Below are 26,693 nucleotides of genomic sequence, written 5' to 3'. Positions count from 1 at the left end.
CCGCACTGTGATCACGTGATGCACAAAATCATGAAAAAAAATTGTTCAGTCAGCCCCAAAGACCCACTCCTGGTACAGGGACTGTACCTACAGGGGGGCGTGGGCCGGCAGTCCCTACACCGTACCTCACTAGATGAGTGTTAGGTACCTGAGGTAGGGTGGTGTGGTGTGGGTAGCCTCTGGGCAGTGAATGTCACAGGTCAGCCAGGTGTGGCTGCAGCCGCACAGATAGGTAGTGTGGCTGAACGTGGACCGTCGGTCGATTGGCGGATCCTTCCTACGTTGAGCACAACACAACGTTCAGGAACACGCTGTAATTTGCCTATCACGATCAAACTTTACAATGAAGCATCTCAACTCCCACAATGGCACCAACAGAAGGAATCGACTACCTGACGCCATCCTGCACCCGGATATCCAGTAGAAAAGTACAACTCTCAGGGCTTCCGCAATTGTTTGCTCGACGCCATCCATTCATCCCACTTGCAGAGGTGTTATGCCCATAATCCCTCCCTCATTCTACCCAAGTGGTGTTGTCCGTTCTGTTATGACCGGTGAAGTCGACCTATGGTGTTTCTGTCCTTACCTCCCCACCCAGACCATACAAACGCCTAATTCTTATCTATTGACGAGCCCCGGTGGCGATTGTCCACTCGCCACCAGTCACCTCGTGCACGTCTTCGTTGCGCATTCGCCGATGCAGCATAAAACCACGATAAAACCTCCCACCTTGTCTTCAGGCTCGTTTTCTTCGGTCGAAAAGACAGTTGGCTACTGACATGTACCCACCCCTCGAGGCCGTGACATTCCTAGCTAGGTCATACGGCTCATGCAGAACCGTGGACAGCCCGTAGGGCCCCGTCATCATCGTCACCGTATGCCTTTCGTGAGGCATTCAGAAACGTCTCATTTCTGGGAGGGGCGAACGTTCTTCAACTCTGCCTGCCGTTGCCGCCTTCTTCATCGAGCTGCTCAAACATCTTCCTCTTTGTCGTCACTGCGCCGCTCTCCGTCCCAGGCATCGAAATTGGGAAAGCTGAAATACCCGTTCGAATCTGAACAACGCTTGTCGTCAGCAAAGTTAACTCGTTGCTGTCCAACGTCCTGGGACTTCACGGACAAGGATGGTGCTCCCTGTGAGCCTGTACGCGGTCGGCGGACGCCACGGTCACGTCCTCGGCGCTCAACGATGCCATGGGAGGTGCCGCACCCGAAGTGGGTGAGTACTCAGGGGCTGGACCGGAGTATACTGCGACGCGATTGAGCAACTCGGCGGCTCCCTGAGTTGACTGCGGACTTGATATGGCACCCCGACTGGCATTCGACGTTGTTGTGATGGAAGGCTCAGTTGCACTGGCTCGTAGCAGCCTCGGTCGGCGTCGACAATCTGCTCGAGGCGACGATTCCCTTCTCCTCATGTTGTCATCGTCTCGCAAATCCCGAGCAACGGCCGCCATAGTTGCCGGAGGGATTGTCGTATGATTGAATGGATAAAGAAGGATGCTGCCCCGGCTAGCCGTGAATGCTCACGGTTGATTGATCGGTTTTACCAAAATTTCATTAAGTACGAGCCGGGTGGAAATCATATTTGCCTTTGACCCCCTCCTTACGGGGAAATCATGCGCATTATCAACAGCCATCAAGCCCGGCTACCTGGCGGGAGCATCGGTCCACGAGGGAGGGGCCGAGCCTGGTCGATGGTTTTCCGCTGACGGGCTAAGCGTGCATTCATTGGGCCACATGGCCGGTGCCTGATGGGACCGGCTCCCAACTATGTGTCTAGAGTTGTATGGGTCGGTGAGCGTCTGTTTGGGCACTTATACGCAAAGGCCATGCATGGCCGGCATCACGCATGCAGCTACTGTGGGGTGGGCAACCGTTTGGCTGACCAGTTCTCGCCATTTCCCGCCCATTTCCGGGAAGTCGATCCAACCCCGGCTGAACACCGCCATTGCACCGCACCGGTCAACGACATGGAACTGGAGAAGCTGGGCTCGGTACAAGCGTTGCTCCTTGGCAAGTCTTTTCATCCCCAATTAACAACACACACACACATATAGCACATGCGGGTCGGGCCAGGCCAGGCCTACTTTCCTCACGCGCGTTGGTGGTGCGACAACCATGTTACGTGGTTGCAGTGACGTCTCGTGTCAATTAGCTCACCGGGAGATATCTAACCCAATGGCGTCCGTTACTATATATGGGGCCTTCCCGTCTCTCAACCGCCAGCTTGCCAGTACATGCGACGATGCCGCAGCAACATTCCTACCCGACTTCCGCTGCACCCCTCTTCTTCATGCCGCCGACATAACCAGAGGAAGGGGGATGCTATGTCACCTGCAGGTTCAACGTTTACTCGCCCCATCCATCCGGAGACCGGTTGTTACATGGGGAGGGTCAATAACACAGCTGATCTTTGCCCAGCATTGAGGCAACTTTGTTTCCACGCGGCTCCCTTACTCATTCAACGCACCCCCGGTCCAAGGTTCTGGATGTGGTGCCTAGTGGTCAATACTGCGGGCATGTCAGCGGTCGATGAATTGGCTCCAACCCCAACTTGGGGGAACATACTCTTCCCAGAGCCGGCCCTGCACAGCCCTCAGCTCTTCTTCCGTCATACGCTTTCCAGCGGTGAAGTACCCTAATCTCTGATGTCAGCATTCAGAATGGTTCGCAGTCTACTTGTGTTGGCTTGCCTGCGGTGATTTTCGCGTCTATCTCGACTCGGGAATCTGCCGGTATCAATTCCTCTGGGAGTTCTACCCGCTCATGGATGGGAATTCTGCAGACACAGTCAACGCCATCCCACTAACATTTCTGGACGTAAAATTCATCGCTCACCCTTGCCCCACGATGGCGTCGTGCTTCATGCTGTTGGAAATAACCTGTTAGCGGTACGACAGCTTCGCTAGGAGAAGCCTCTACTCACTTGCTCATGCTGAGCATGCGATCAATCTTCCGGATTCCAAGCCAGTGGAGGATATCCGGCATCAGGGCCTGGAAACGCATGTCCTTGACACCTGCAATGTTCTCGGTTCTCTTGAAGTAGTCTGACGCCCGGTCTTCACCCCGCTTACGAGCGTTGTACACGACTATGTTCCCCGTCAGCATCTATCTTACAAACGTTATGCGACAGGTCGGTAGCTGCACTAGGTTCAACCAGGCACGGACGCGCAACTCAGGGCACACTCACGGTACTATAGCTCTGTGTCAGCCTTGTTCGCATTGAATAAGGCACGTTAGTTACTCACCTTGGTGACTTCACCGAGAGCTCTGCCTTCTTTCCTAAAGTATATCACAACGCCGCTGCCACCATTCTGGGCTTCCTTGACCGCCTCTTCGATGCCAAAGATGAGATAAGGACGACAGGTGCAGATATCCGATCCAAAGACATCACTCCCGTTGCACTAAGATACTGTAAGCGGGGAAGTCACTGCCCAGAGTCCATGTTGCAAACCTCATCGTGGATGCGCAATGCCAACCGCACCGACTCATCTGACATCTTGGCGGGATCACCGAAACAGTACACGGTCAGCCCACCTGTCCGGGTCAACAGGTCAGCTTGAAGTCGAAATCTGCTTTAGGCCTGCTCACCGATGGGGGGAAGGAAAACTTTGATGTCTCCGCGAGTGATTAACTGACAATTAAGTCAGCAAAGAGCCCGATTATTGATGAGCCCACATTCCTTACCTCGGGGTAACTACCGCCCGTGTGCTCGAACAAGGATCGCCTCAAGGCCCCCTCGTCTAGAGGCGAAGTTAGATACTCCGTGGTCATTGAGATGCAACTATGACGAACCGATGCCGAATCTCTCGGCAACCCCAGGCAGATACCACACCTAGGTCAACGTTAGCTGCGTCATTTTCGATCGTCTTAGTGGCATCGACATACAGGCTCAACGGCAAACTTGGTCACAGCAAGCTCTCCGAGGTTGTTAATACAGACCTTGCCGTCAGGAACGCTAACATCCCAGGTCAGTCAAAGCTAGCTCCACTTCTTGCGTCAAGAAAACTCACAGCCTTCCCGTCCTGACGCTTTCTTCCAGCTCCGGCAGCTGCAGACGTCAGCACATCGATATCATTTGCACGTGTGATCGCGAACCTTCATGTGTGCCTTAGTGATGGCGATAGTTGGGCGGATATCGACTTCAACCTAGTATTAATGCGTGATCCTGTCTGTGCAGAAGATGTTCTCAATGTTTTCGTACCATTGTCTCTTTCAATCGTGTCCTTGAAGAGCCACGGCGCCAAATGTCCCCAAGGATCCATGGCCACAATCTTCTTAGGGTCTCCCCATTGAGGAAAGGGTCCAATTTTGGCAGCCGGCTCCGTGTTAGTGAAATCGGGTCTGGAATGTGAGCATTTTGCGAAACGTGCGTGATCCAACAGGGTCTTACCTATGCTCCAGGTTAAGCTGTTTGCTAGCAACAGCCAAAGCATAGTAAATTGAATACGACCCGCCACTGGTAAGAGCTGTGTCAGATACGAGGCGTTCGCTGTTCTGCCTGCCGTAGTGTATTCTCAGAGGCGTCAGGTATGTTTAACTTACTGAGCTAAGTTCAACAGGTCAGTCCGTACATAATCAGTCGCCCACCCAAGCACAAACGGTACTCACCTCCGATGGCTACGGTAATAAAATTTGATTAGCCGCAACTGCATGAATAGTATGATGTGGTGTCAAAGATACGAACCGTTACGTCTTCCAATGGTGGATGAAGATCGGGAAACGACAACTGGACCTCGGCGATGAGGCTCTCCCTCGCCCCAAGTCAGGGGCAGGGGCTTGATGCCAATCTGCTTTGGGTATGTTCTGTGGGTCACTTTAGCAGGGGAGCTGAAATGACTTCGAATGCCGCTAGCGGGTGGGAGGAAATGGCCGGATCAGGAAAAATGGTTCGGTAACGTGAACATACGTTAAAATGATACGGGACGTGAGGCCGGATCGCTGGCTTGGGGACGAAGGAACTGCCGGGGCCTGGAGGGTCAGATCGGATGACTGCTGGTCCGAGCCACCGGCAGCATCGGAGGTGCGGGGTGCTTCGGGGGCTACGCCGATAGCGGGGCTCGGGGCAAGTGCGGCGGCGACATTGGCATCACCAGACAGCTGATGGTATCGCTGGGTCAATGAATCGACGGCAGCTACAAGGTCCGACTGGGTTTGCTGGATGGAGCGCAGGGAGCCGAGCACCTGGGCCAAGGCCTCTTCGGGGGGGCTTCCGGTACTCATCACTGCCTAAGTTTGAAGATGAGGTTCACGGCACAGTACAGGTCGGAAGTCCTAGCAGATGGGGCTTGACGTGGTCAGCTGCAGGCGGGTGGTAATGCGAGGTTTCCAGGAGTGAGGCCACAAGGATCGAGAAGCCGGCAAAAAAAGAGGGCGAGGAGGCGGTAGAAAAGAGGATGAAGGGAGGGAAAGGAGGAGGAAGGACAAAACCCACGAAAGTAAGACAAGATGAAGCAAGTCTGGGACCAAGGGTAAGTTCAGACAGCGAAGTTTAGGCGACAAGTAGTTGCCGCAAGCTGGGAGGTTGGAGCCTCTTAAGAAGGACGAGACAAGACGGTGACCACCGATGGCTGGTCCACAGTTCGTCAAGGGTGGCAGTTCAACAGATGACTAAATCGGATGAAGAGAGGATTAACTATGTAGCAAACGGATGTAAGGGATGGCAGAAAGCGAGGGGCTAAGGCGTTACTGCGATGCGCGTCTGAATCTAAGGTGTCCCTAGGTACCTTGAGCATAGGATCACTGCCTGAGCGAGGCCTTGTGACCTGTCGGAAGGCGCCGCGCATGCACCTCGACCTCCCGCTGCTGGCGGTGCAGTACAGACGCGATTGGAACTTGCACATGCACCTCCTGGCTTCCCTTCTGGGGCTTGAGCTTGCGGCCATCATCTTACTTCATGCACTTCGCAGGTCCCAGGCTTCGGCCTCTTTTGAGTACCTAGCTCTCACTAAACCATGGCGGGATAATGTAGCTGGCTGACAGGAATGATGTCCTACCCAACATGCCTTACGACGTGGTCAATCCCACGGCTGGGAGAACCAGAGCCTAGGATGGAATGGAATACAGTAGATGCGGGGCCGTCCACACCTCATGTAACGTGGAGGAAGAGATAGGTAGGATGTGTTAGGTATGCGGCGGCCAGCGCCAAAGATAAGGGCGCACCCGACGAGATCCCCGGCAGGTGCCTTCAGATGTCTGGTGGGCTGTCTCTGCCCCTGCGTTTCCCCGCAGTGGCTGCGGGCGTGGAGCTGACCTAAGGATTGGGAACCTAGGGTAGGTAAGGTAGTTTCCTAGGTAGGTAGACACTCGAAGGCGACTATCTATCTGCGATACTAAAAAAAAGAAATACTAAAAAAAAAGAAAAAAAGGGTAACAAAACCAGAGTCTTTGGTACTACAATTAGTAGCTATATCCAAATGGATGGATAGCAGATCTGTGGATGAGGTTAGCTACCCTACCTAGTGAATTAGGTCACACCATCATTGAGCGGCAGATATACAATCAACACGCCTTCGCAGTATATAATGTGCTGCCGGACTCCGATCTCCGAGGCTAACTGGACCTTGTTTTCGTCTGGGCGCCGCGGGGCTCAATGAGGGCCATTGGGCGATCCCCCCACTCAAAAATGTGAACTCTACGCCTACAGTATCTGCGTTGTAGTACGAGAGGAATATCAAGGGCATCGGATGCTGAGCAGCCTACTTAGACTCTAGACTCGCTCAAGGCTTTATGTCATTGGGTAAATGGTTCAATCTAGGCAGACACGTAGACTACCTTAGGTAGATACCTAGGTAGGCATCATGATGAAATCTCACTTGCCTTAGTAAGCCTGACAGCAGCAGCACCAGCCGGCGCCCATGCAGCTGCCTCCGGCTTTCCTCAAGGTGAGGCACCTACTTAGGTACGTTACGTAAAAACGGTACACCTGCTACCTATTAGGTAAGCCGCTCCTAATGCAGCGTCCCCTGCCGTTGATACCCCGCTTCCCCGATAAGCCACGGGGCTGACTCTTTCTGCCGTGGGATAAGAGCTTTCAAGCTGACCGCAATTGCTAAAACGGGTCCACTACGTCTGCCTTGCGCCGCGCATTCTTCGAAATCCTAGCATCGATCGCGTTCGCACGCTGCACCTCCGTCCTCGCACGCCACACTGCCCCAAGACGCTGCTTTGCTGCTGATCGCTGTTCCGTCTGGCAACCGCGCAGCGCTCCTTTTCCACCGCCTCCTCCGTCAGGCTTATAGTACATCTAACGACTGTTATCCAACGCGCTGGGCGCGCTCTTATTGGCCGTTCAAGACTTTCGGCACCATGGGAAAGCGCAAGAGTTCGTCGAAGCCTCAAGGCCCCAAGAAGGTTCGTCCACATGGCCTCGAATGCGAACTGCCAGATGCTGACCCCCAAAAAACAGAAAGATCCCCTCCCGACCAAATTCACATGTCTTTTCTGCAACCACGAGGACTCCGTAGCTGTTAAGCTGGATAAGAAGGCGGGTGTCGGTTCGCTGGACTGCAGAGTGTGCGGTCAGATGTTCCAATGCAGCATCAACTGTAAGCTCTTGTTCGTACATGTCACTCGCTCGCTTGTGCTAAATCATATTCAGACCTCTCGGCTGCTGTTGATGTATACGGTGAATGGGTAGACGCCGCAGGTGGGCTCCTCCCTTGTTGTAGAGCAGATTCACAAATACGAAGGTCGTTATTGACATACGAATAGATGCGGTTGCCAAAGAAGCACCAGCCGGTGGAAGTGGCCTGAACAAGACTTCCGGTGCCCGGCGCGCACCTCCGAGCCGACCGGTGAACGACGACGACGATGATGACAGAAGATACGGAGGCGAGGGCATTGATGCAGATGACGATGATTACTAGAGGAGGCAAAGATACCGTGAGACACGCGTCGAGTGTGGCACACCATCCACACTTTCAACCCAGGCACACCCATACTGGCTACGGTCTGGAGGGCGATTGGTTAGAGCGGCCCAGAGCATCGAAGCTCCGAAGACGCACGATAACCCTGTTTGTCCGAAGCGCGCACTTTTAAACGGTGTAGAAGCGGTCGCCGAAATCGCCAAGGCCGGGAATGATGTAGCTGTGATAGCGAGTTAGCAATCGCAATGATGGCATCGTGAGATGCACAGGTACCGACTTTTTTTCATCCAAACCCTGTAAAGAACAATGTCAGATGCCAGTACCTAAGGACATAGGATATAGGGCAATCGGTATCTTACCTGGTCCACGAATGCAGTGACCACTCTGAGCTTTGGGAATTTTGATGTGAAGTTCTTAATGCCTTCGGGACTCGCGATCAGATTAAGGAAAAGGATCCGGTCTTCTGGGACACCTCTAGCTTTGAGGACCTGGACAGCCATGATGGCCGATCCACCTATTTAGCGTGGACGTTATTAGCAATTCCACGCGCTCATGATGACACGATTGGGTAAAAGTGCGGGATTTCTCAAGTATTGAACATCGATGTCTCCTCCATACATACCTGTGGCAAACATGGGGTCCAGCAACAAAACCCAGCGCTGGGCAATGTCTTCTGGAAGCTTGTCGTAGAACAGCTTCGGCTGAGCCGTCTCCTCGTCTCGCTGAATCAGGATCTTGCCAATTCTTACGGACCTACAACAGTCCCGCAAGCCTTGCTCCATGGCCTCGCCAGCACGCATGATGGACACGCCACAGATCTTGCCCTGGAACATGAGACCCGAGTAGGTCCGGCCGACCGGCGTCGTCACATCATGTTCAACTGTGGGCAAGTGATTTAAACCCTCCTCAACCAGCAGGCGAATTATGCGATTGGAGTAGAAGATGAAGTCACCACGCTCGGTGTTCTTATCCCGAATGATGCTACAAGAGTGTTAATTGGTCGTTCCTGGAACTTGGGCAAACCTGTCTGGTGGGGGGCACTATGCTCTTCGCACAAGCACAGCGACGATCAGCTAGATTATAGGGAAGGATACTTAACTCACGTTAGAAGCGCAATTAGCTGAGGTGTCTGGGGGAGGATGATGACATTGTCCAAGTTCATCTCAGTTGAGACGGTTGCCGAAGGCTTTTGGCTCTCGGAGCGATACAGCGGTCCGACGCACTGCGTCGGGCCACTGACGCCGGTGACCTTCGAATCTTGGCTGGCCATGTCAAAAAGCAGCTGTCGTTGGCTTGGTTTGACCTTGTTTTCCTAAAAAAAAACAAAAACAAAAGGGCAAGCAGGAAAGCGACCACTGCCGAGCCAGGTGACCGGGCAAATTTGGGTGCGTGAGGGGTTGATGTGTTTGGTTGGGAGTTCGTCCAAAGCTTGGACGGTTCGATTTAGAGACGTGAGCTAAAGCCAGTGCTCTAATCGATAGGCGGAGCTGCAATCGTCTGCTAGACTGGAATGCGAACTGCAGAGCCCCGACGTAATATGGGCACGGAAGCCGAAAGGGTTGGAATGAGAAGTGTCACGAGACACAATGGAGCTCGCCGTCCGCCGCCGCCAGAATCCTGCGAGGAGGCGCTCAGCTTAGGGTAAAGAAGCGGAAGCAGACTTACAGGGACACTAAGGTAACGCAACGCAAATTGCGGATACGTTAATGCAGGGCGAGAGAGGGGCAGTCAAGGGATCAACCACTGCCAGTTCTCGCCTTGGGTTTTTAGGTGAGGTGATAAACGAGGCACTGTGAAGAGATAAGGGACGTGTGGGGTTGTTGGATGGATCAAGCAAGTACCTAAGGCACCATTCTCGTTTCCTAAGCACCGCGTTATCGGGCTGTTTTTCTTGTCGATTTCTCTCTGTTTCTATATGCCTATCTGTACGAAGGTACATGCCCTTCCCGTCTCTTTAGATGTGTCTCTCTTCTTTCTATCTTCCTCGCTCTCCTTTGCTTCTTCTTTTCTCCTGTGTAAACGAGATACTCATCGTATAGGGAACTCGAGAATGTAGTATGATGTACGTACTTCTTATTAAGCGGTTGCAGCTTCAGTAATTAACTTGATGCCCGGATATCGCACAACCGGGGCATTGATGCAGTGGACGCAAATGGCAGAGGAGTAGGCAGTACGTACTCTCATCGGTAAGCTGCCATGCGCCTGCGCAAGGCGTAGAAGGTCAGACCAAGAGAGAAAAGCAACTGCCGTCCCCCATGCGCGCCATCTGTGACCAAGGAACAAAACAGCAAAAGGTAACCTTGCTTTCGAGAGCAACTTTGTCTCTTGCAAGGTGCAAAAGTAACTGCGGAAACTCGCCACCAATCACAACTATCGCGATCAATCACTCTCATCGCACCGCTATCGCCGTCGCCTTTAGCCGCAGGCGCGCTCTTGGGTGTTTATTTCCCAAGGCCCCGACTAGACATATTCGCGCCTCATCACGCCTCGTCCGTTCTACCACAACGTGCCCTGTCCCATTTGTTGTGCATTTCGGAGCACTTGACGCCGGCTTTGCTTTTTCTTCGCCTCAGAGCTCTTCGCCAGCTACTATTCACACTGGCTTGCGTTTGACGGCGCATTATTTTGACAGCACTCGACCGCGAAAGCACGATACCCACGCCCGTTCGAACTTGAGTCGCCGTCGCATCAATCGGCAGTTAACCGTCCCCTCCATTCCTACTCCTCTGTCGCTCCCTCTCTCTGCATGGAGCGTGTTGCTCACCAAAAGGTGCAACGGGATTGCTAGCCCTCCCATAACGCGTCGCAGCGTCGCATACTCTTTATTGGTATAGACTTCCACACAATATGGCTACTCAAGATGGGCCCAGCGTTCCTCGGAAGAAAACCACGACTTACGGCAAGACCTCGCGCAAACGACCTATACACGCGTTTCTTGAGCTGTCGAATAGCTCGCAACGCTCCGGCAGTGACGGGAAAGAAACCTCCACGCAGCGTATTCCCACAGACCCGAACCGAGACCCCTATGATATGTCCGATGACGAGCCTACGCACCTGCCATCATCCCTCTCTCGACGCGCCGCGGCACAGCTGGACCGTTCATCCACCATAACTTCGGATGCTCCTGCGAGCTTCAAGAAGAGGAAAGTACCAACAACCGTTACTATCAAGCCCGACCGCAGGCCCGGTAGCCACCCCGTTCCGCATATTGCGCAATCAACAATACCCTCTCATCCACGCCGTGGCAAGTCGCCTTTCGACTCGAGCAGCGCAGCATCCCTCCGCCTCGCGAAGCATGAATCGAAGCCGCCATCGTCCAAGCCTGCGCCTAAGGCGAAATCCGTACTCATCCCAGGACCCACGCCGAGCCTTGAGCCAGAAAAGTCTGTACGTCACCAGCAGGGTGAGGCGTCTCTTCTCGATGCTCAGGCCGCAGTCGAAAGCAACACCCGGCAGAAGAGCGAAAGTAGTTCGCAGATACGGCACAAAACACCAGGGCGCTCCTCTCAGATAGAATCCAGATTCATCCGTGCGGCTTCGATGGCGGTCGAGTCTTCTATCCCAAAGCAGAAACGTCTACACGTGGCAAGGCGCGTACGCTTGATCGACCAACTGGCAGCCCAGAATGATGAAGATAGTTCTGACTACGAGTCGGACGCGTCTGATGTGACGGAGGGTAGCATTGCAGAGATGGCCAAGAGCCAAAGTTCGCTTTCTACGCCGATGAGGCCCACAGACGCAGCGACAACCCCAAGGCCGTCGACGCGACCAAAACCGCTTTTGAGTCAAAGAAAATTCCGGTCGACGTACGGAGAGCAGAGGACACTCAAGGCAGATGAGTCAGGTGGAGACGGTCTTGGAAGCCAAATGAGTCTGGGTATCGATAGTCAGCTTGACCTGTCGCCTCCTCCAATGTCTAAGCTGGCTTCATTCTCCTTTGAGGAAGAGGAAATGGAGGAGGTCCCGTCATCCAAAGGCGGCGGCATCATTGACATCCATGCTCTCAGGCAGGCCGGTGCCAATCATCGGTTCGCAGACAGCATGGCTGATCTCCTGGATAGAGTAGGAACTCCTCAGCCGCCAAAGTCGCAGTCTTCTCGCTCAAGACGTACGGCGCTACTAGAGCTGGCCACCAAACTCCGGGACAAGACATTCGTACGCCAATTCCGAGACCAAGGTGCCAAGGATGCCTTATTCCGGGCACTTGGTACTGAGGAGGATGTCATCAGTGGATTCATCCTCTTGTCCGTCCTTCTGGTGCTCTTCACGTCATATTCGGTTCCTCATCTAGTTCCACAGCTTCAGTCTGAGGGCATCGCGCAACTGGCGTCTACGATGTTTGACGAGGACGAGGACATCATTAGCCTTGCTAGTCAGCGGAAGTCAAATCTCTCCAAGAATGGGCAAGGTTCTTTGGCCATGCTGCGATTGACTCTGGAAAGGTTGGAGATTTGGAAAGGCTCGCCCCCGAGAAACTTGTCGCCAAGAATACTGGCTCTCAAAGTCCTGTCCTTGTTATGCAAAGACAATGATGGTCTGGCTACGAGGGCCATCCTCGCAAGCTTGACGGATCGTTTGTTTGGGTTTGTCAAGAAAGGCTGGGAACACAGTCGTGATCAGGGAATGGGAACTACCGAAGGTGGGATCGCGCTGTCCCTTTTGGAGGGGTGCTCGATTATGGCCATGCAGTCCGATGCTGGCCCCCAATGGACCAAACGCTACTTGCCCATCCTCGCAGACATCCTCACGGCAGCCATGTCTCGGCCAATGGCAGAGTTCGGTGAATTCGAGTCCACAACGCTGAAACTAGCTCTGAACACAACGAACAACAACCCGACCGCAGCTGGCGCATTTAGTAGGGGTGAACTCTTTCGAGAGCTGGCTGCTACCAGTCTCGCAGCGTTTGAGTTGCTAGAGCAGTCCATCCGCAACGGGGCCTTTTCTAAAGATATTTACGAGATGCTCATGCTAATGCTTGGGGTCATGATCAATACCTCTGAGCATTGCCCCTCGACCCGCCAGTCGGTTGACGCTTGGCAAGGTGATGATGGATCACCGCTGGAAAAGCTAATGGAGGTTTATCTAGATTACCGAGAATCAGCTGTCATGGTGAGTTCACTGCCCAATGAAGACTATGGGTTCAATGAGACTGACAACAAAACAATAGGCCGACTCTGTAGAAAAGACATCAGTGGCCGTAGCCCACGGCTATTTGGCCATTCTTCTGGGCTACCTTTGCCTGGGATCTAAGGTTCGGCGACGGTTGGAAGAGAAAAGCCAAGGGAGGGGCATCAAGTATCTACTTGATTCGATCCAAGAGTTTATGGCTTTGCACGCAAAGGTTGACACAGACGAGCTAACGACGAGCCTACAAAACCTAGTCAACGAGCTGAGGCAGAAGGGCAGGGTACTCGCATGACAAACTCGACCGCGTGGCACTCTTTACGACGATATGAGGGGGTAGAAAGTACCCGGCAATTAACAAGACGATGAAATGACTTACATTACATGAATGGCCACTGACACCTGCGTACCACGTCCCCGAAGATAGGTGACGGCTAATGACACTGGCCCTGTTCGCGTGGGTGGCCTTTTTGTTTTTCGGACCAAATGATTCTACCTGAGCTATTGCTCATCTGGGAGGCCTTGCTGTCCCGTAGAGGAGGTTAAGAACGCGGAGACGCCGGGCTTCTCACGCGAACTGATAGTAGGAGGGATTTCCGGTTGAAATCTGGTTGCTACCTAGCTAGCTAGACACGGGTTATGTAACATCCATCTGCTGTTAACGTGCATGAGTATAGAAGTCAACCAGAAAGTTCTTTGGATGCACTCGGAATGATGTTATAATGCGTCCAAAAAGGCAATGGGAAGTGTAAGCCCCAAGAATAGGCAAAATGCGAGCGGGATGCGAGCGGGAACTCCTCTAACCGACTGGTAAAGTCGAAGCATGATAGTGAGGTTGTCTTACCTCAGGCAGCTGGCATCTTCATCTTGGGCCCGCAGGGAGGGGCAAGCGTCACCGCACTGCACTATCTGTACTACGATAGGTATGTAAGGTGCCTTACCTGACCTCACACTCACTGACCCCACAATACGTAGCCCCAGGGTGTGTGACAGTGGCGGGCAGCTCAAAGCAGCTGCTTGGTCGTGCTGCTTACTCCACCAACGTCCCTGCCGACACCTCTAATTTAGTGGAACATGGTCATTTGTTAGGCAGTGGGAGCGTCTGTCACCGGGTACTGGGAGTGGCACATGCATGCTTCCCGCGACTGCGGGAGGTATCTATTGCCTTCTCACACCTCTCTCATTTGCAACTCCATCCCGATACCGCCTTATCCCCCACCAAAGCGCCCTGTTGAACCTCAACTGGTGCATCGCCCATCTTCCGTATGTGATTGAAACCAGTCACCTTCCTATTCTTTGACACCCACTGACCATCATTCAAGCCAATTTCGCACGAGAAGCCGAGCCGAAACAGGCTCGTTTGAGTACCAGATAAATGCCAGCGCCAAAGAACAGGAAGGTGGCCATTGTTGGCAGTCGGTCCGTCGGTAGGTCCAACAGTCGCTTCTTTCAAGTCGAACTGGGTTGGGGTCTCGCTCTTTTTGTTGCGACGGTGGTTTGTGTCGAGATGAACCATCCGACAATCTATGACGTCCTTTTTGCTGATGACGGATCACCCAACGTATAGGCAAATCTTCGCTTGCCGTTCAGTTTGTGGACGGCCATTTTGTTGACAGCTACTATCCGACCATCGAGAATACCTTCAGCAAAACCATACGTTATAAGGGGCAGGAGTTTGCTACAGAGATAGTTGACACTGCTGGCCAAGTACGTCGCCGGCCAACACACTCTCTCGCGTTACCGACAACTCGATCGATATGGGGCAATCGCGGTCGAAATGTAGACTGTCGCTGACAGCCTGTTCTGCATAGGATGAATACAGCATTCTGAACTCGAAGCACTTCATTGGCATCCACGGGTATATGCTAGTGTACTCCGTCTCTTCGTTGCCATCATTTGAGATGGTGCAGGTTATTCGAGAGAAGATATTGAACCACCTGGTACGTCTGGAGTCCTTTATCCTCTGGGAAAGCGAGCAAAGCTTACGATGCGACTGGTCGCTTCCAGGGCACTGAGTCCGTGCCGATTGTCATCGTCGGCAACAAGAGCGATCTGCGTCCCGAGCAACGCCAGGTCAGCGCCGAAGAGGGAAAAAAGCTATCCGAAAGGATCCAGTGTGGATGGACCGAGGCGAGCGCGCGTTATAACGAGAACGTCTCCAAGGCGTTTGAAATACTGATCGCACAGATCGAGAAGGCACAAAATCCAAACGAGGCCGCAGAAGGCGGCAAATGCACCCTCATGTAACGATTCATAGATCATCTGTAACAATACTAACGACGTTCTTGTTTTCCTCCAGCGGACGTGACCGCTTGCAAGCGTTGTTGCTGTTGAAATGAACCAGCGACTCGAACCAGTTGAGCATGGGCATGCAGATGTCTCAGGGCAGTCGCCGTATGCAACCCTCCAAAAAACCAAGGTTCAATCTCCCACGCCGGCTAGATATGGCATGCATGATGTTCCTTTTTGACTTCCTAGGAGCTCACTGCAAAATGATGCGAGGACCATGCGCTTTCTTGGTAAACTCAGCATGTAATTACATGCGTATGTGACATGCCATGAAGTAGTGATTCTGGACAGGTTTGGCTCCATGATAAGATAAGGTAATGGCTGCAGCTACACTGCCTAATCGACAGAGAGTTGCAGCTTACGCCGGCCTGCATAACCGCTTCTCAGACTGGGCACATCACTTCATGCTCTAACGCCGATGGAGCTGACCCCTAATTGGTTCTACGTTTCTGGGAAGCCTCCATGCGAACCCTGCGTAGGAACTTCCTCCCAATGCTTGGGTAACATCCAATAATCAGAGAACTCTGGACCTCTTCTACTAACTAATCCCTTTCCTTTCGCGTCGTGGTAGAGAAGTCAACTGAGTTGTTGCCCCCGTCTCGACGACCAGTTTCCGAAGATATTGCCGCGCGCTACACTGGCGAACTTGCGGCACATTTCACTAATTTGTCTTCCTTTCAAAACCACGTGGTCTTGCGCGCCCAGGGCTCAGGCGATTACTAGGACTCTTGGGCGCAACAATTTAGCCACCTCTCTTTGTGTCTTGTTCTACCGTGAGCGAGTTGAGTTCTTTGCAGTTACTTTTGCAAAGGCACTTCACAGTACTGATTCAATCCGAGACAACCATCGAGCCAAGCTCAATTGCTTGCAGGAACATTAAGTCGATTAACCTGGCCTCGTTTTCATGCCTTTTTGAACCGCCCTCTTCGATTCTCCTTCGACCCCCTCATCTCATTATTAGTTCCACCAAACTAATCTTATTCGCTTCACCGAAGTTCTGAACTCGGCAGCATGGCGAACACCATGATCTGTCCCTTCTGCGGAATCGCCGGCGGCGGTGAATATGAGATGCTGACGGTGTGTCCACGAACCAGACGCGAATCACTGGAACTTGACACTGATCGGCTTCCCAGCATATGGAATCTTTTCATCCAGAAGAAGACCAGGCCTCATCCTCCCAGGCAGCTCAGGAGCAGTATGCTGAGTGCCCCATCGAAGGATGCGGCGAAGTGCTCTCTCTAACTGAGATGGACTACCATGTTGACCTCCACGTCGAAGAACAGCGGCAAGGGGTCGGCGATCCGTCTGAGAACCATACGGCCCACGGTACCGCGAGCTCCAGAGTGACTACCGAAGTCGGGGCCGTGAGCAGCAGCAGTCATGCTGGTAGTGGATCTGCAGGCGACACGCAGAGGACTGCCATACAGCAATGGGGCCAGCTCTTGTCAATGCCCCAGCCCAAAGAAAAGGGCGCGACAGGGGACAAGCGTTTGGGAGTATGTCCGCTTAGACGACGTGTCGGTGTCCTCACATGTGCTGACAGGTACCAGAAAGCCGAGCTGGGCAAATACGCGCATGAACAAACCATGCCTGACTGGCTCGTTTCGCTACTTCACAAAGGCGGGGAGGTAACAAGCGACGGTTCGTACATCTATCAGGCTGTGATGGACCGCATACTAAGTTTCAGGGGTGATCAACGTTCTCGAACAGCTTCTTCGGCAGAGCAGGTCTACAGAATATGCGTATCTTTGTCACCCCGCCGTGCAACACGTCTCTAAGCTGAAGAAAGAAGGTAGTCAAATCCCACTTCCCTTCGTCCCGGCACATACTGACATATGGCGAGGTGGTTTCTGCGGCTATCGCAACATACAGATGATGGTTTCTTACATCAACGGTGCGAACGCCTACGGCAGAGATCAGTTCAGGGGACGTTTGCCCACCATATTCGAAATACAAGAGTACATCGAAAATGCGTGGGATATGGGCATTAACGCTCAAGGCCGTCTTGAAACGGGAGGTATCAAGGGCACTCGTAAATATATTGGAACGCCGGAGGTGAGACTTTCCTTTTCGAGGAATGCATACATCGACTAAGTGCAAAATACAGGCTCAAGCGCTCTTTGTCAGCCTTCAGATACCGTGAGTCTGCAGACTTGAATTCTCTTCTCAGCACGCCGTTGACAGGACCGTAGGTGCACTGCTCAGGGGTTCAAAGATGCGGAGCCAGGGAGATCCGAAGCCAAGTTGATGTATGCTGTTGAGCAGTACTTCAAGCATGGAATGCAAAGCCCACCCGCCAAAGTCACATGCACGCAGCTTCCGCCCATATATTTCCAGCATGCCGGTATATAAAAGTGCTCTATCAGACCTGTCGACGCTAACTGCTTGCAGGGCACTCTTTAACAATCGTGGGGTTCGAGAGACAAAAGAATGGCCCTTCGAATCTGCTGGTTTTCGATCCCATGTTCCGCGATGCGCCTGCACTCGCCCGACTCATAGGCCAAACTTTCAAGCACAGGTCTGCCGATGAATCGCTCAAGCCCTATCGTCGCGGTTCAAAATACCTTCGCCGATATCGCGAGTTCGAAATTCTCAGGTAAGCGACCACGAGATAATGCGTACATGATAGCCCCAAGTTGACACTGTGCCGCAGACTCGATGGGCCGCAGCTCAGCCCTCCACAGAGCAGCAGATAGGGATCCCGCGAACTTCATGTCATGTGGAGAGACAAGTGCCAATTGGCTCTCGACGCGCTACTGAGAGACTAAGTCTGCCTTCTGGGCAAACCACTCCTGCAGCTTCTTGAGCGCGAGGCCGCGGTGAGATATGTTGTTCTTCGCGGTCTTATCCATCTCGGCGTAGCTGTGTTGATTTATTAAGAGGGTTCTTTGAGACGAGGACCAGAGTGGGACTTACGTTTGACCATCGTACTCGAAGATAGCGTCCCAGCCTCAACCTTGTCAGAATCAAAACGACCGAAGCCTTTACAACTACTCACCGAAATCCGTGGGACCCCGGGGTGGCACAATCTTGCCCTGTATGTAGCATGAGCCTTTGAGCGCAAACGGCGTTCTGATGATCATCGTCCACTTCTTACCCCGGTGCGACCTTGAAAAAGGACTGGCTCATGGCCAGGGCCAGGAGAATAAGCAAAAGTACAGACAGCGTCGGCGGACTTATCCGAGTAAGCGGCAAGGAGATTGTTTAAACCTTGATGCCCAATAGACTGCATGAACCACTTGCTGGAAACCATCAGTGTCTCGCAGCAGTGCCAAGAAACGACAGGCAGGGAAGATAGAGAGCCGAAGCGTGGATAAGTAGTCGCGCACGCTTACATGTATGGACCAGGGAGGTCGTTGAGAGCCTTGAAACAAAGACATGTGTCCTCGACTAGAACAGGGCCCTGGACCTGTAGAGGTAAAGTATATAACTCAGCATTTAGTAAAAACCATATCGCTCACAAGCATCTCACCGTGTCTGCAGCCTTACGGCACTTCGCGATCGTGACCTCTTCAACAGTGCCTTGGACTTCATCCAAATCTATCGCTTGACTTTGCACGGCGATGGCCGGTTCAAGGATGGCCTTGACCTCGCGCAACTTGTTGGCGTTGCCAGTGATAAAGTTAACAACCGGTGGCGTCGCCATGGTGAGTGAGAACCGTGTGCGTACGATACAGCCGGGATTTGGACGAGACTTGTGGGGAGGGAGAATGGAGCAGTAGAGGAAGCCAACTGTTCTTGCAGTGACTTCGCTTTGACTGGATATGTTTCACAGCCTAAGGTGCGTAAGAAGCTCTGGGTCGCAGGTGGTTGTACGAAGACCGGGGTGATTTTCTATGTTATACTCTATCGGGGCGATGCACGTCTTGGTGCATATTGCGGCTATCTACAGGCCAGCTTAAAGGCAATTTGGGAGGAGGCAATCTAGCACAATAGACTCAAGGCTTCCCGGGCTAGCAGCTTTAAGATTGCGGTTCTCCATCTCTCATACCTAAGGAGTGCGTTTTCATAATATCGACTCGTAAGCCGGAGCGAAGCTTTGCGCGTATGACGACTCACTGGCATACCATTCTCCAGCTCAAAGTCAAGCTCTCTGACTCGGCAACATTGACCAAACCAAGTCCGACCGAAATCAGTGAGATGGACTTGAGCCTTGTTCTAGAACCATAACTTCCTTCATGGGGAATGGTCCTTCTTCCACTGCTCTAACCACTCCTCAACCCGTGAGACGTTCGTCTCCATCTCATCGGAAGTGTTGCTTGTGAGCTCAACCACGATTTCCTCGTCGAAAGCATCCCTCGCTTCCTGTAGAAGAACTTCCATGATCTCCGAATCAAGATTTTCCTGCAGCTTTGCCTCGGGGTATTTTCTATGTCGCAATTCAGTAAGCCGAAGCCCATTGTTATCGCTGTTTCCCACCCCAAAGTGGAATACCCGCAAAGAACACGCACAGCGGATATTTGATGTTGTTTCTTACCTCGCTGTTAAACGATCGTAGAGTGTAGTCGAGTCAACGCGAAGGACCACCACAAGGTCGATCCAGCTCTTGGGAAAGAGGTCACAGGCGTGCCAATCGATGATATACCCACCACTCGAAACCTCAGCCTCGATGGCGTCCAGCAGCTATATAATGTATCATTAGCCTAGTCTACCAGGAAGGGTTCGGTCTAGGTTTTCGAATCGGGAATGGGAAGAGGGTCTAAGAGTGAAAAGCAACCTAGAGAGAAAGGGCGAGGGGGGATAGGCGGGAGGAGGGGTGTAGAATGCCAACCTTATCCTCGTCAACGATCCAACTTTGAAATTCATCATCCCAACCCTCATGACATTCTCGATCCTTGACAACCTGATTCACGGAGAGATGTTTCAGGCCTGACCTCCTTGCGAGCTCTTCACAATGGGTTGTCTTGCCAACACCCGGTGTGCCAGTGATAATAATGTTGGGTGAAGTCCTCATTTTGTCTTGTTCATCGGTTCCTTCAAACAGAAGAGGCTTTCGAATTATAAAGCAGCACAGAAAGGATGCCGACCATGCATATGATACTCAGTGAGACCTGGCATCGATATATGGATGAGTGGCCGACGAAGGAGAAAAAGATGGTGGGGTGCTACTTCGTCTATTGCATTAAAGGACAGAGAGGGGCAGTTCCACATGCATCTATACGATAGGGCTTCGGAATTTTTTCCAGTATCACGTGCTGATAACAATCGTGGGTCAGGCGTCAGTCAATCAAGAAAGATCGATGGAGATCGGGCGTATGATCCTCATTCAACGATGCCAACAATATTTACGAAGCAACAAAACGTGCACACTACGTCTATAGGGTAAGTTGTCGAAACGCCATTCTCATACATGTCATGGTCCTAGTGCGATTGTATCTACCTTTATATGAGTGTAAATACACGTGTCCCCTGATTCAATCAATTGGCGATATCCTTAACACACGACGCCAGAAAGACTGCTTCTTCTACATTACCCATGCAAAAGCTGCCGCTGTAAATACCCAGCTCTAGTTCATAACACGGAGGTAAAGGCATTTCGCCGCCCACACAAAGTCATCACACACTTGACAGCTTCATTATGCCAGTGCTCGACTTGGACCAGACGGCAGCGAGCGACGCCCTGCCACCAGCAGCTGGCTTTCTTGCCCACTGCCTCCCCCCCCCCTTTAAAAACACAAGGCAAACCCCCTATACGCTCCCTCCGAGCATCAACTCACGCCGCCACCTCGTTCTCGTCAACTTCGGCGAGGTCGCCATTGGGCTCGAAGCCGTCCTCAGGGTCGTAGTCCAACTTCTCTTGCTGAGCAATCGCCTGCGCTGAGACGATCTCAGCAAGTCGCTTCAGTCGCGGTGTTTGGAGCCCTGTTCATCAGATCGTTAGCAAGCAACTTCACGATATGTTCATGCACCACTGGCTGCTCACATGAGGGAGTGTAAGTTTCCAAAGCAGTGATGACTCTGGGCTCCGCAATCTCGTATGGGCCACTATCGTCCATGTCGACAGCCTGCAGAAGCAAGACATCGCTCTTCTCCGTCACGCGAGAGGCTACAGCCTTCATGATTTCGCCGTTGATAGGCTGCTCGTAGTCTGCCACGAGGTACTGGTTCAAGAGCTTCTGGATCTGATTGGGCGACAGCCTAGAGAGATAACTATGTTAGCGTTCTGGCGCCATCTATGTCGGCTTTTGGTTCTTGCTTACATCCAGCAAATATCCTGAATGATCTCGATGTCATTCAAGGTGGCCTTCTTTAGCTGCAGGAGCTTCGTTGCTTGCTGTGTGACAGTTAGTTGGCTGATATCTTTGTATTCGGAATTGAGCTCAGGTCATACCATCAAGTGCTCCAGCTGAAGAGTTCCCTCGGGCATGTCATGACTCTTGCACCACTCCTCAATACGAGTGATATTGTAATTGATCTGAAGACCGCGCTTCCAGGAGAGGAAGTTTCGTCTCATCAACAGGTCGTTGAAGGCAGTGACGCCGACCAGGCGGAGTAGCTCAGTAATCGTTTGGGTGATGATTGAGTCTTCCAAGTAATAGGCTTTCATGGCGCGGAAAACGCTGTTCAGCAGGCTGAGGAGGTTGTCCATACTGTAAGCGGGCGTCGAGTTGGACTGCAGAAGCTTGCCGAGGAAGCGACTGCTCTCGTTGGTGACAAATCCTGGAAGGGACTGAGACTCGATGATGGCGGGAATAATCATCTTATGGAGCTTCTTCTTTAGCACCTTCATCCAAGTGTGGTAAATGTTGAATTCCAAGCTCTCAAGGTCGTGCTTGACGATCTCCAACAGACGGTCGTACTCATAGTTGTCCGTCTTCTGGGCCTCGTACCAGTCTTCCGCGAGGAAGACGAAGGACAACATTTCGTGGACATTGGATAACCAGAAGGCACCCGGGTTAATGGCCTCGTCGCCGTCATGTTGCATGACCTCCTGCTGGATAGACTGCATGACGTTGGCTAGGAAACGCTCAGATTCTTTCACAAAGCCATTGTTCCACATTTCCGAAGTGACGAGGTTGATGAGGTACGAAGGGAAAAGAACCTCCTTGTCGGATGGCGGGGGGTTTGTGTTGGGGGACGGGATTTTGAGATTGCGGATGAGACCCATGGTGACCTCCTCGTTCAGACCATCCTCGTCGGCTAGGAGAGTCTCCAGCTCTAGCTCGATGTTGTCCACATTGGGTGTGAAGCCACCAGCGCCTTGGAGATTCTGCCTCAAGGCGGTGCTGGTAACGGCCATGGAGACGGGTCGAGGGTTGTACGCAGCGCTGAAGCGATCCATCTCTCGCGGCTCGGCACCGGCGCTGCGGCGCTTGGGCTTCTTGGAGGAAACGAGGTTGATGAGACCGCTGGCAGCCGAGGCCTGCGCTTGAACGGCGCCGTTGGTGAGCTCGCCGTTGGCAGGAGCAAGTCTCCTGGCCAGCTCCAACTGATCTTGAAGCTCGGCTAACTGTTGGCGCAAGGACAGCTTCTCGCTTTCAATTTGGGCGCTCTGTTGTCGGACAGTCTCCAGCTCGGTGCTTGTGGAGCGCAGGGACTCTCTGAGCTCCCGCTCCTCCTCTTGCATTCTCTTGATGTTGGAAGTTGACTCTTCGAAGCTCTGCTGGAGCTTCTTCATCTCGTCCTCCATTGCCTGCAGCCTGGCGACTGCAATGCTTCCCTGGTTGGCCTCCGTTTGAAGCTCTTTCGTGCGAGCCTCGAGAGCGTTGTGGCGGTTCTTCCATGCCTTGATCTGCCCCTCGTAATTTTCAACCTGAGATACCAAGTTCTTGTTCTGAGTCTTCATGGAACCCAAAGATTGTGTCAGCTCGACGACCTTGTTTTCCAGCTTGTAGGAAATCTGCTTCAGATCACGGGCCTCCTCGCGGACCTTCTTGTAGTCACGCCTAGCCATTCTGCCACGCCACAAGCTTTGAATAAGAGTGACCTTCTTCCGGTACTGCCTCCAAGCAAGCACCTGTCGACGAGACCGCCACACTCGCTGAATGAGAATAGCAGCGTTGCCTACGCGGGTCTCCATGATTTCTTTTCTTCGAAGGTAACCTTTGGCCGCCGCTTGCGCCAGGACGACATCGTTCCTGATGCGTAAGTACTCTTTTCTTTGCCTGTGGCCACGCCAAACCCGCTGAATTGTTGTTGCTGCTTTGACAGTGCGGAGTTCCTGGGCTTGCTTTCGGGCAATGTACGCTCGCACGGCGGACTGAAAAGTCACGATAGCGTTGCGAGCCTCAAGATAGCGGTTGCGGTAGAACTTGGCGCGAAGATTCTTCTGAATGAGGATTGCGCAGTCGTTCAGGCGACTAGTGCGCAAGTTCTCAAGGAAAGCAAGCATGCCAGCACGGAAGAAGATCTTGGTGAGGCCCAGCTGATACTTATCCGTGCCTTTTCCAGAGCTAGAACCTAGGGCCTTGGACAGGATGGCGTTGGCCATCTCTCGAATCTCTGATGTCCACTGGTCGGAATGGACAAGCATATAGTACCGGAGAGCGAATTCCTCGTAAGTCCATCTTGTGGGGTAACCAGCGCAACTTATACGCACAGTCTCGAGAACACCGCAAGCTCGCAGCTGGCTAAGAACCATTGGGCCCTCAAACTTCCATGACTCTTTGGCCTCGTTAGGCTTGATACAACGAATGTAGTGCACATCCGTGTTGTTAATGGTATTCATGAGCTCAATCAGCGAGGAGCGAAAAATGCCTCCGAGAGTCGGCTTCCTGTTGACAGCCACGCCGATCTTCCTACCAGCAGCGGGCTTCACGGAGCTGGACGAGGCAGATGCCACATCCTTCTCTCTAACGGCAGCGGCAGCATCGAGAACGTTGCGGAGGAAGTCGTTTGTGCTGGCGCGGAGGACAGCCATGTGCTCGTCCGGAACAGTATCACGATTCTTCTCAATGAATCCCTCTGACTCGTAGGTGACGTCTACCGCATAGTGGCAAACTGTGAAGGCAGACTTTCCGAACCTCGGCTTCTTGTAAAATTTGTGCTTGTCGGTCCCGTATTGATTGTGCAGCTTCATGACGAATTGTTCATCTGAGCCCATCGGCAGACGGGACTCTTCGTCCAGTAAAGACAGGATACCGAGTTTGCCCTCAATCAAGTCGATGGCGGGCTGGTTGTCTGAGAACTCGATGAATGTCCAGTCGATTTGCTCTCTGAGATATTCTTCCTGCTCCAGCTTGAAGACGTGCTGGTTGAATTCCTGTTGCAGTTTTTCATTGGCGTAGTTGATGCAAAATTGCTCGAACGAATTCTTCGCAAAGTGTTCGAAGCCATAGATATCGAGCACACCAATGAAAGATGTAACGCGGTTCAGGACATCCTCAGTCGCCAAACTCATGTTGATGATCTCGACGAGCCAGTCAAACAGGCTAGAATAGATAAACTTGGCAACGGAATCTCGAACGACAATGGCTTGAGCTTGCGTAAGGTTGGACGTGATCTTCTCGCCCCTCGTGACAAGCTGTTTTTTAACAATCCACTTGGCGAATTCAGCCCCATTGACGCCCAGAATCGAGCAGGCTAGCTCCAGGGACGGTTCTGTCGGCGCAAGAACGCTATCGTTACGCGACGCTCCGATCTTGACATTTCCCAGGTGGAGCAAACCAGCCAAGAGCCTGAAGATCTCGGACTGCTGAGCCTCCGTCACACCAATGGTCTTCAGAGAACTCTTGGTCGCCTCGAATTCAGCCTTGTCATCGACTCCATCAATTGTGGGGCAGTTGCCCTGGTTCAAATACTCGTACTGCTCGATTGGAAGAATGTTCAGCTGTTGACGCTCGGTATCCGAAGCACCTGCTACCAATTGGTAGAAGATGTGATAGTTGCGCTCCTTGAGAGGTTGAAAAACCAGCCTGGATCGCTCCAGAAGGTAAGTGCGAATCTTGGCGCCAATGATGTTGGTCTTTTCGTCAAACATGATCTCGATATACTTGCCGAAACGTGAGGAGTTGTCGTTACGCGTCGTCTTTGCGTTGCCGAAGGCTTCCATGATTGGGTTCGTAGCCAATATTTGCTCTTCCGTCTCGCTCATAGCCTCGGCTCCCTTCTTGGATCGCGTTCCCGGGTTGTCGGGGGATTCTCTGGTCGCGAAATAGCGCATGATGTACTTTGCGCTGACTGTCTTACCAGCACCAGACTCGCCCGACACGACAACGGTCTGGTTTTTTCCGCTCCGCACCATGTCACTGCGCCGTGTTAGCAAAGGCGAAATCTATTGAACAGCTGCAGGGTCGCTCACATGAAAGCCTCCTCAGCAATAGCGAACAGATGCGGTGCTTGTGTCGCTCTCTGTTTGCCCGCATACACCTGGACCATGCCGGGCACGTAAAGAGAGTCTACTCTAGCGAACGGGTTCGCAGCAATCAGGACGATACCACTGTATGTATAGATCTCTTTCTGCGCATATCGAAGACGAATGGCCTGCAGGACTGGTCGAAAGGAGTGGGGTTAGCACAGCGGCCAGGCCAAGGCGTGGATTGGGAAGACAGTACCGGCAGGCTCGTTGAGATGGGACAAATTCGTCAAATCGTCGCTCGCTTCTAGCATGGTCGGGTTCATGAGCGGAGGTAAGGAAGAATCGCCATTCTGGAGGGCCTCGACGGTGACTTCTATCGTCTTTTCCTACAGGCAAGTCAGCAACGGGCCTAGATTGACGGCATCTGTGGCAGAGTCCAAGCCAGAGGTGTGGAAGAAGAAAAGTTACCTCGCCGCTGTCAAGCTTAAAGACCAGCTTGACCTTATTACCATCGACAGTCTTGTTGACAACCTCGGACGCGACCCAGCCCTCGGTGGCATCGGGCTGCCATGCCCTCGTACCGACATCGTAGTTCTGAGACATTGGGGCGAAGTGAGTAGATGAGGATGAGTTCGAGAGGATTGTTGACGGCAGAACTAGTATTTCCCAGAGGAGTGGCGGATGGGGCGAGGCAAGTCTAGGGGTGGAAGCTCGAAGGGGGTGGAGAGATTCATGGGCGACCGGGAAGGAAGGAGCAACTGGGTGTTGTGGGCGAGCTGCTACACTCTGGACGCAATCGTCGTCTGGAGATAGATGGTTGTCGCGGAGGTCAGGTCGAGACTCGGAGGATGGAGGCTAGGAGACAGTGTCGATGGGAAGAAAAGGCCCAGGAGGGCGAGCAAGGCGGAGAGGAGAGTGTATGCCGGCCGAGGTAGCAATTGATAGCTGAGGAACGACGCGAAGTAGATCGCGACGTGTGGCCTGGACGAGTCGGGTATATGTCCAGATTTGTGGCCAGTTGGGCGTAGATTGCACGCAGATGCCAGACGTAGGTGAGCGTTGGTAGATTAATGGCGGTAGGGAGAGGAGGATGGCCGGCCTGATGAACTGGACAACTTTTTGAGGTTCCGACAGACAGGGGCTCCAAGTAAAAACGCCAGGTGAGAACGGCC

The 26,693-nt window shown here is 52.7% G+C and overlaps 7 protein-coding genes across 7 annotated transcripts; 3 read left to right on the top strand and 4 right to left on the bottom strand.

The window, feature by feature from the left end:
- Nucleotides 1-2,525: 2,525 nt before the first annotated feature.
- Nucleotides 2,526-5,226, bottom strand: GCG54_00001792 (Uracil-regulated protein 1; the record flags this gene model as incomplete). The annotated part of the gene is made up of 16 exons (XM_045401896.1): nucleotides 2,526-2,648; nucleotides 2,683-2,782; nucleotides 2,842-2,871; nucleotides 2,930-3,111; nucleotides 3,252-3,407; nucleotides 3,458-3,540; nucleotides 3,595-3,637; nucleotides 3,691-3,746; nucleotides 3,799-3,838; nucleotides 3,892-3,961; nucleotides 4,017-4,054; nucleotides 4,102-4,145; nucleotides 4,208-4,347; nucleotides 4,397-4,472; nucleotides 4,691-4,809; nucleotides 4,913-5,226. 16 exons carry the CDS (start codon nucleotides 5,224-5,226, stop codon nucleotides 2,526-2,528), a joined length of 1,614 nt encoding a protein of 537 aa, XP_045270625.1.
- A 2,085-nt stretch (nucleotides 5,227-7,311) lies between these two features.
- GCG54_00001791 (uncharacterized protein) lies at nucleotides 7,312-7,871 on the top strand (the record flags this gene model as incomplete). Its single annotated transcript, XM_045401895.1, has 4 exons — nucleotides 7,312-7,356; nucleotides 7,412-7,550; nucleotides 7,604-7,651; nucleotides 7,717-7,871. 4 exons carry the CDS (start codon nucleotides 7,312-7,314, stop codon nucleotides 7,869-7,871), a joined length of 387 nt encoding a protein of 128 aa, XP_045270624.1.
- A 168-nt stretch (nucleotides 7,872-8,039) lies between these two features.
- Nucleotides 8,040-9,141, bottom strand: GCG54_00001790 (Uracil phosphoribosyltransferase; the record flags this gene model as incomplete). Its single annotated transcript, XM_045401894.1, has 5 exons — nucleotides 8,040-8,091; nucleotides 8,149-8,165; nucleotides 8,231-8,385; nucleotides 8,494-8,852; nucleotides 8,975-9,141. The coding sequence occupies 5 exons, from the start codon at nucleotides 9,139-9,141 to the stop codon at nucleotides 8,040-8,042; spliced, it is 750 nt and encodes a 249-aa protein (XP_045270623.1).
- Nucleotides 9,142-10,718: 1,577 nt separating this feature from the next.
- GCG54_00001789 (GTP-binding protein rhb1) lies at nucleotides 10,719-15,242 on the top strand (the record flags this gene model as incomplete). The annotated part of the gene is made up of 5 exons (XM_045401893.1): nucleotides 10,719-12,980; nucleotides 13,039-13,278; nucleotides 14,586-14,702; nucleotides 14,807-14,935; nucleotides 15,003-15,242. 5 exons carry the CDS (start codon nucleotides 10,719-10,721, stop codon nucleotides 15,240-15,242), a joined length of 2,988 nt encoding a protein of 995 aa, XP_045270622.1.
- A 1,053-nt stretch (nucleotides 15,243-16,295) lies between these two features.
- GCG54_00001788 (Meiotically up-regulated protein) lies at nucleotides 16,296-17,980 on the top strand (the record flags this gene model as incomplete). Its single annotated transcript, XM_045401892.1, has 8 exons — nucleotides 16,296-16,361; nucleotides 16,418-16,780; nucleotides 16,835-16,925; nucleotides 16,972-17,339; nucleotides 17,392-17,423; nucleotides 17,477-17,628; nucleotides 17,676-17,880; nucleotides 17,938-17,980. The coding sequence occupies 8 exons, from the start codon at nucleotides 16,296-16,298 to the stop codon at nucleotides 17,978-17,980; spliced, it is 1,320 nt and encodes a 439-aa protein (XP_045270621.1).
- A 57-nt stretch (nucleotides 17,981-18,037) lies between these two features.
- Nucleotides 18,038-20,238, bottom strand: GCG54_00001787 (Inosine triphosphate pyrophosphatase; the record flags this gene model as incomplete). The annotated part of the gene is made up of 9 exons (XM_045401891.1): nucleotides 18,038-18,146; nucleotides 18,201-18,234; nucleotides 18,283-18,319; nucleotides 18,382-18,526; nucleotides 18,620-18,693; nucleotides 18,757-19,042; nucleotides 19,495-19,653; nucleotides 19,762-19,907; nucleotides 20,056-20,238. The coding sequence occupies 9 exons, from the start codon at nucleotides 20,236-20,238 to the stop codon at nucleotides 18,038-18,040; spliced, it is 1,173 nt and encodes a 390-aa protein (XP_045270620.1).
- Nucleotides 20,239-20,997: 759 nt separating this feature from the next.
- Nucleotides 20,998-26,124, bottom strand: GCG54_00001786 (Myosin-2; the record flags this gene model as incomplete). The annotated part of the gene is made up of 7 exons (XM_045401890.1): nucleotides 20,998-21,146; nucleotides 21,208-21,422; nucleotides 21,485-21,558; nucleotides 21,616-25,471; nucleotides 25,525-25,714; nucleotides 25,778-25,907; nucleotides 25,990-26,124. 7 exons carry the CDS (start codon nucleotides 26,122-26,124, stop codon nucleotides 20,998-21,000), a joined length of 4,749 nt encoding a protein of 1,582 aa, XP_045270619.1.
- Nucleotides 26,125-26,693: the final 569 nt, after the last annotated feature.

The sequence above is a fragment of the Colletotrichum gloeosporioides genome (assembly GCF_011800055.1).
Source record: "Colletotrichum gloeosporioides strain Lc1 chromosome Unknown consensus_7, whole genome shotgun sequence".
Classification (NCBI taxonomy): domain Eukaryota; kingdom Fungi; phylum Ascomycota; class Sordariomycetes; order Glomerellales; family Glomerellaceae; genus Colletotrichum; species Colletotrichum gloeosporioides.
Note: the sequence above shows the minus strand (reverse complement) of the source record. Positions and strands in the feature narration are given on the sequence as shown.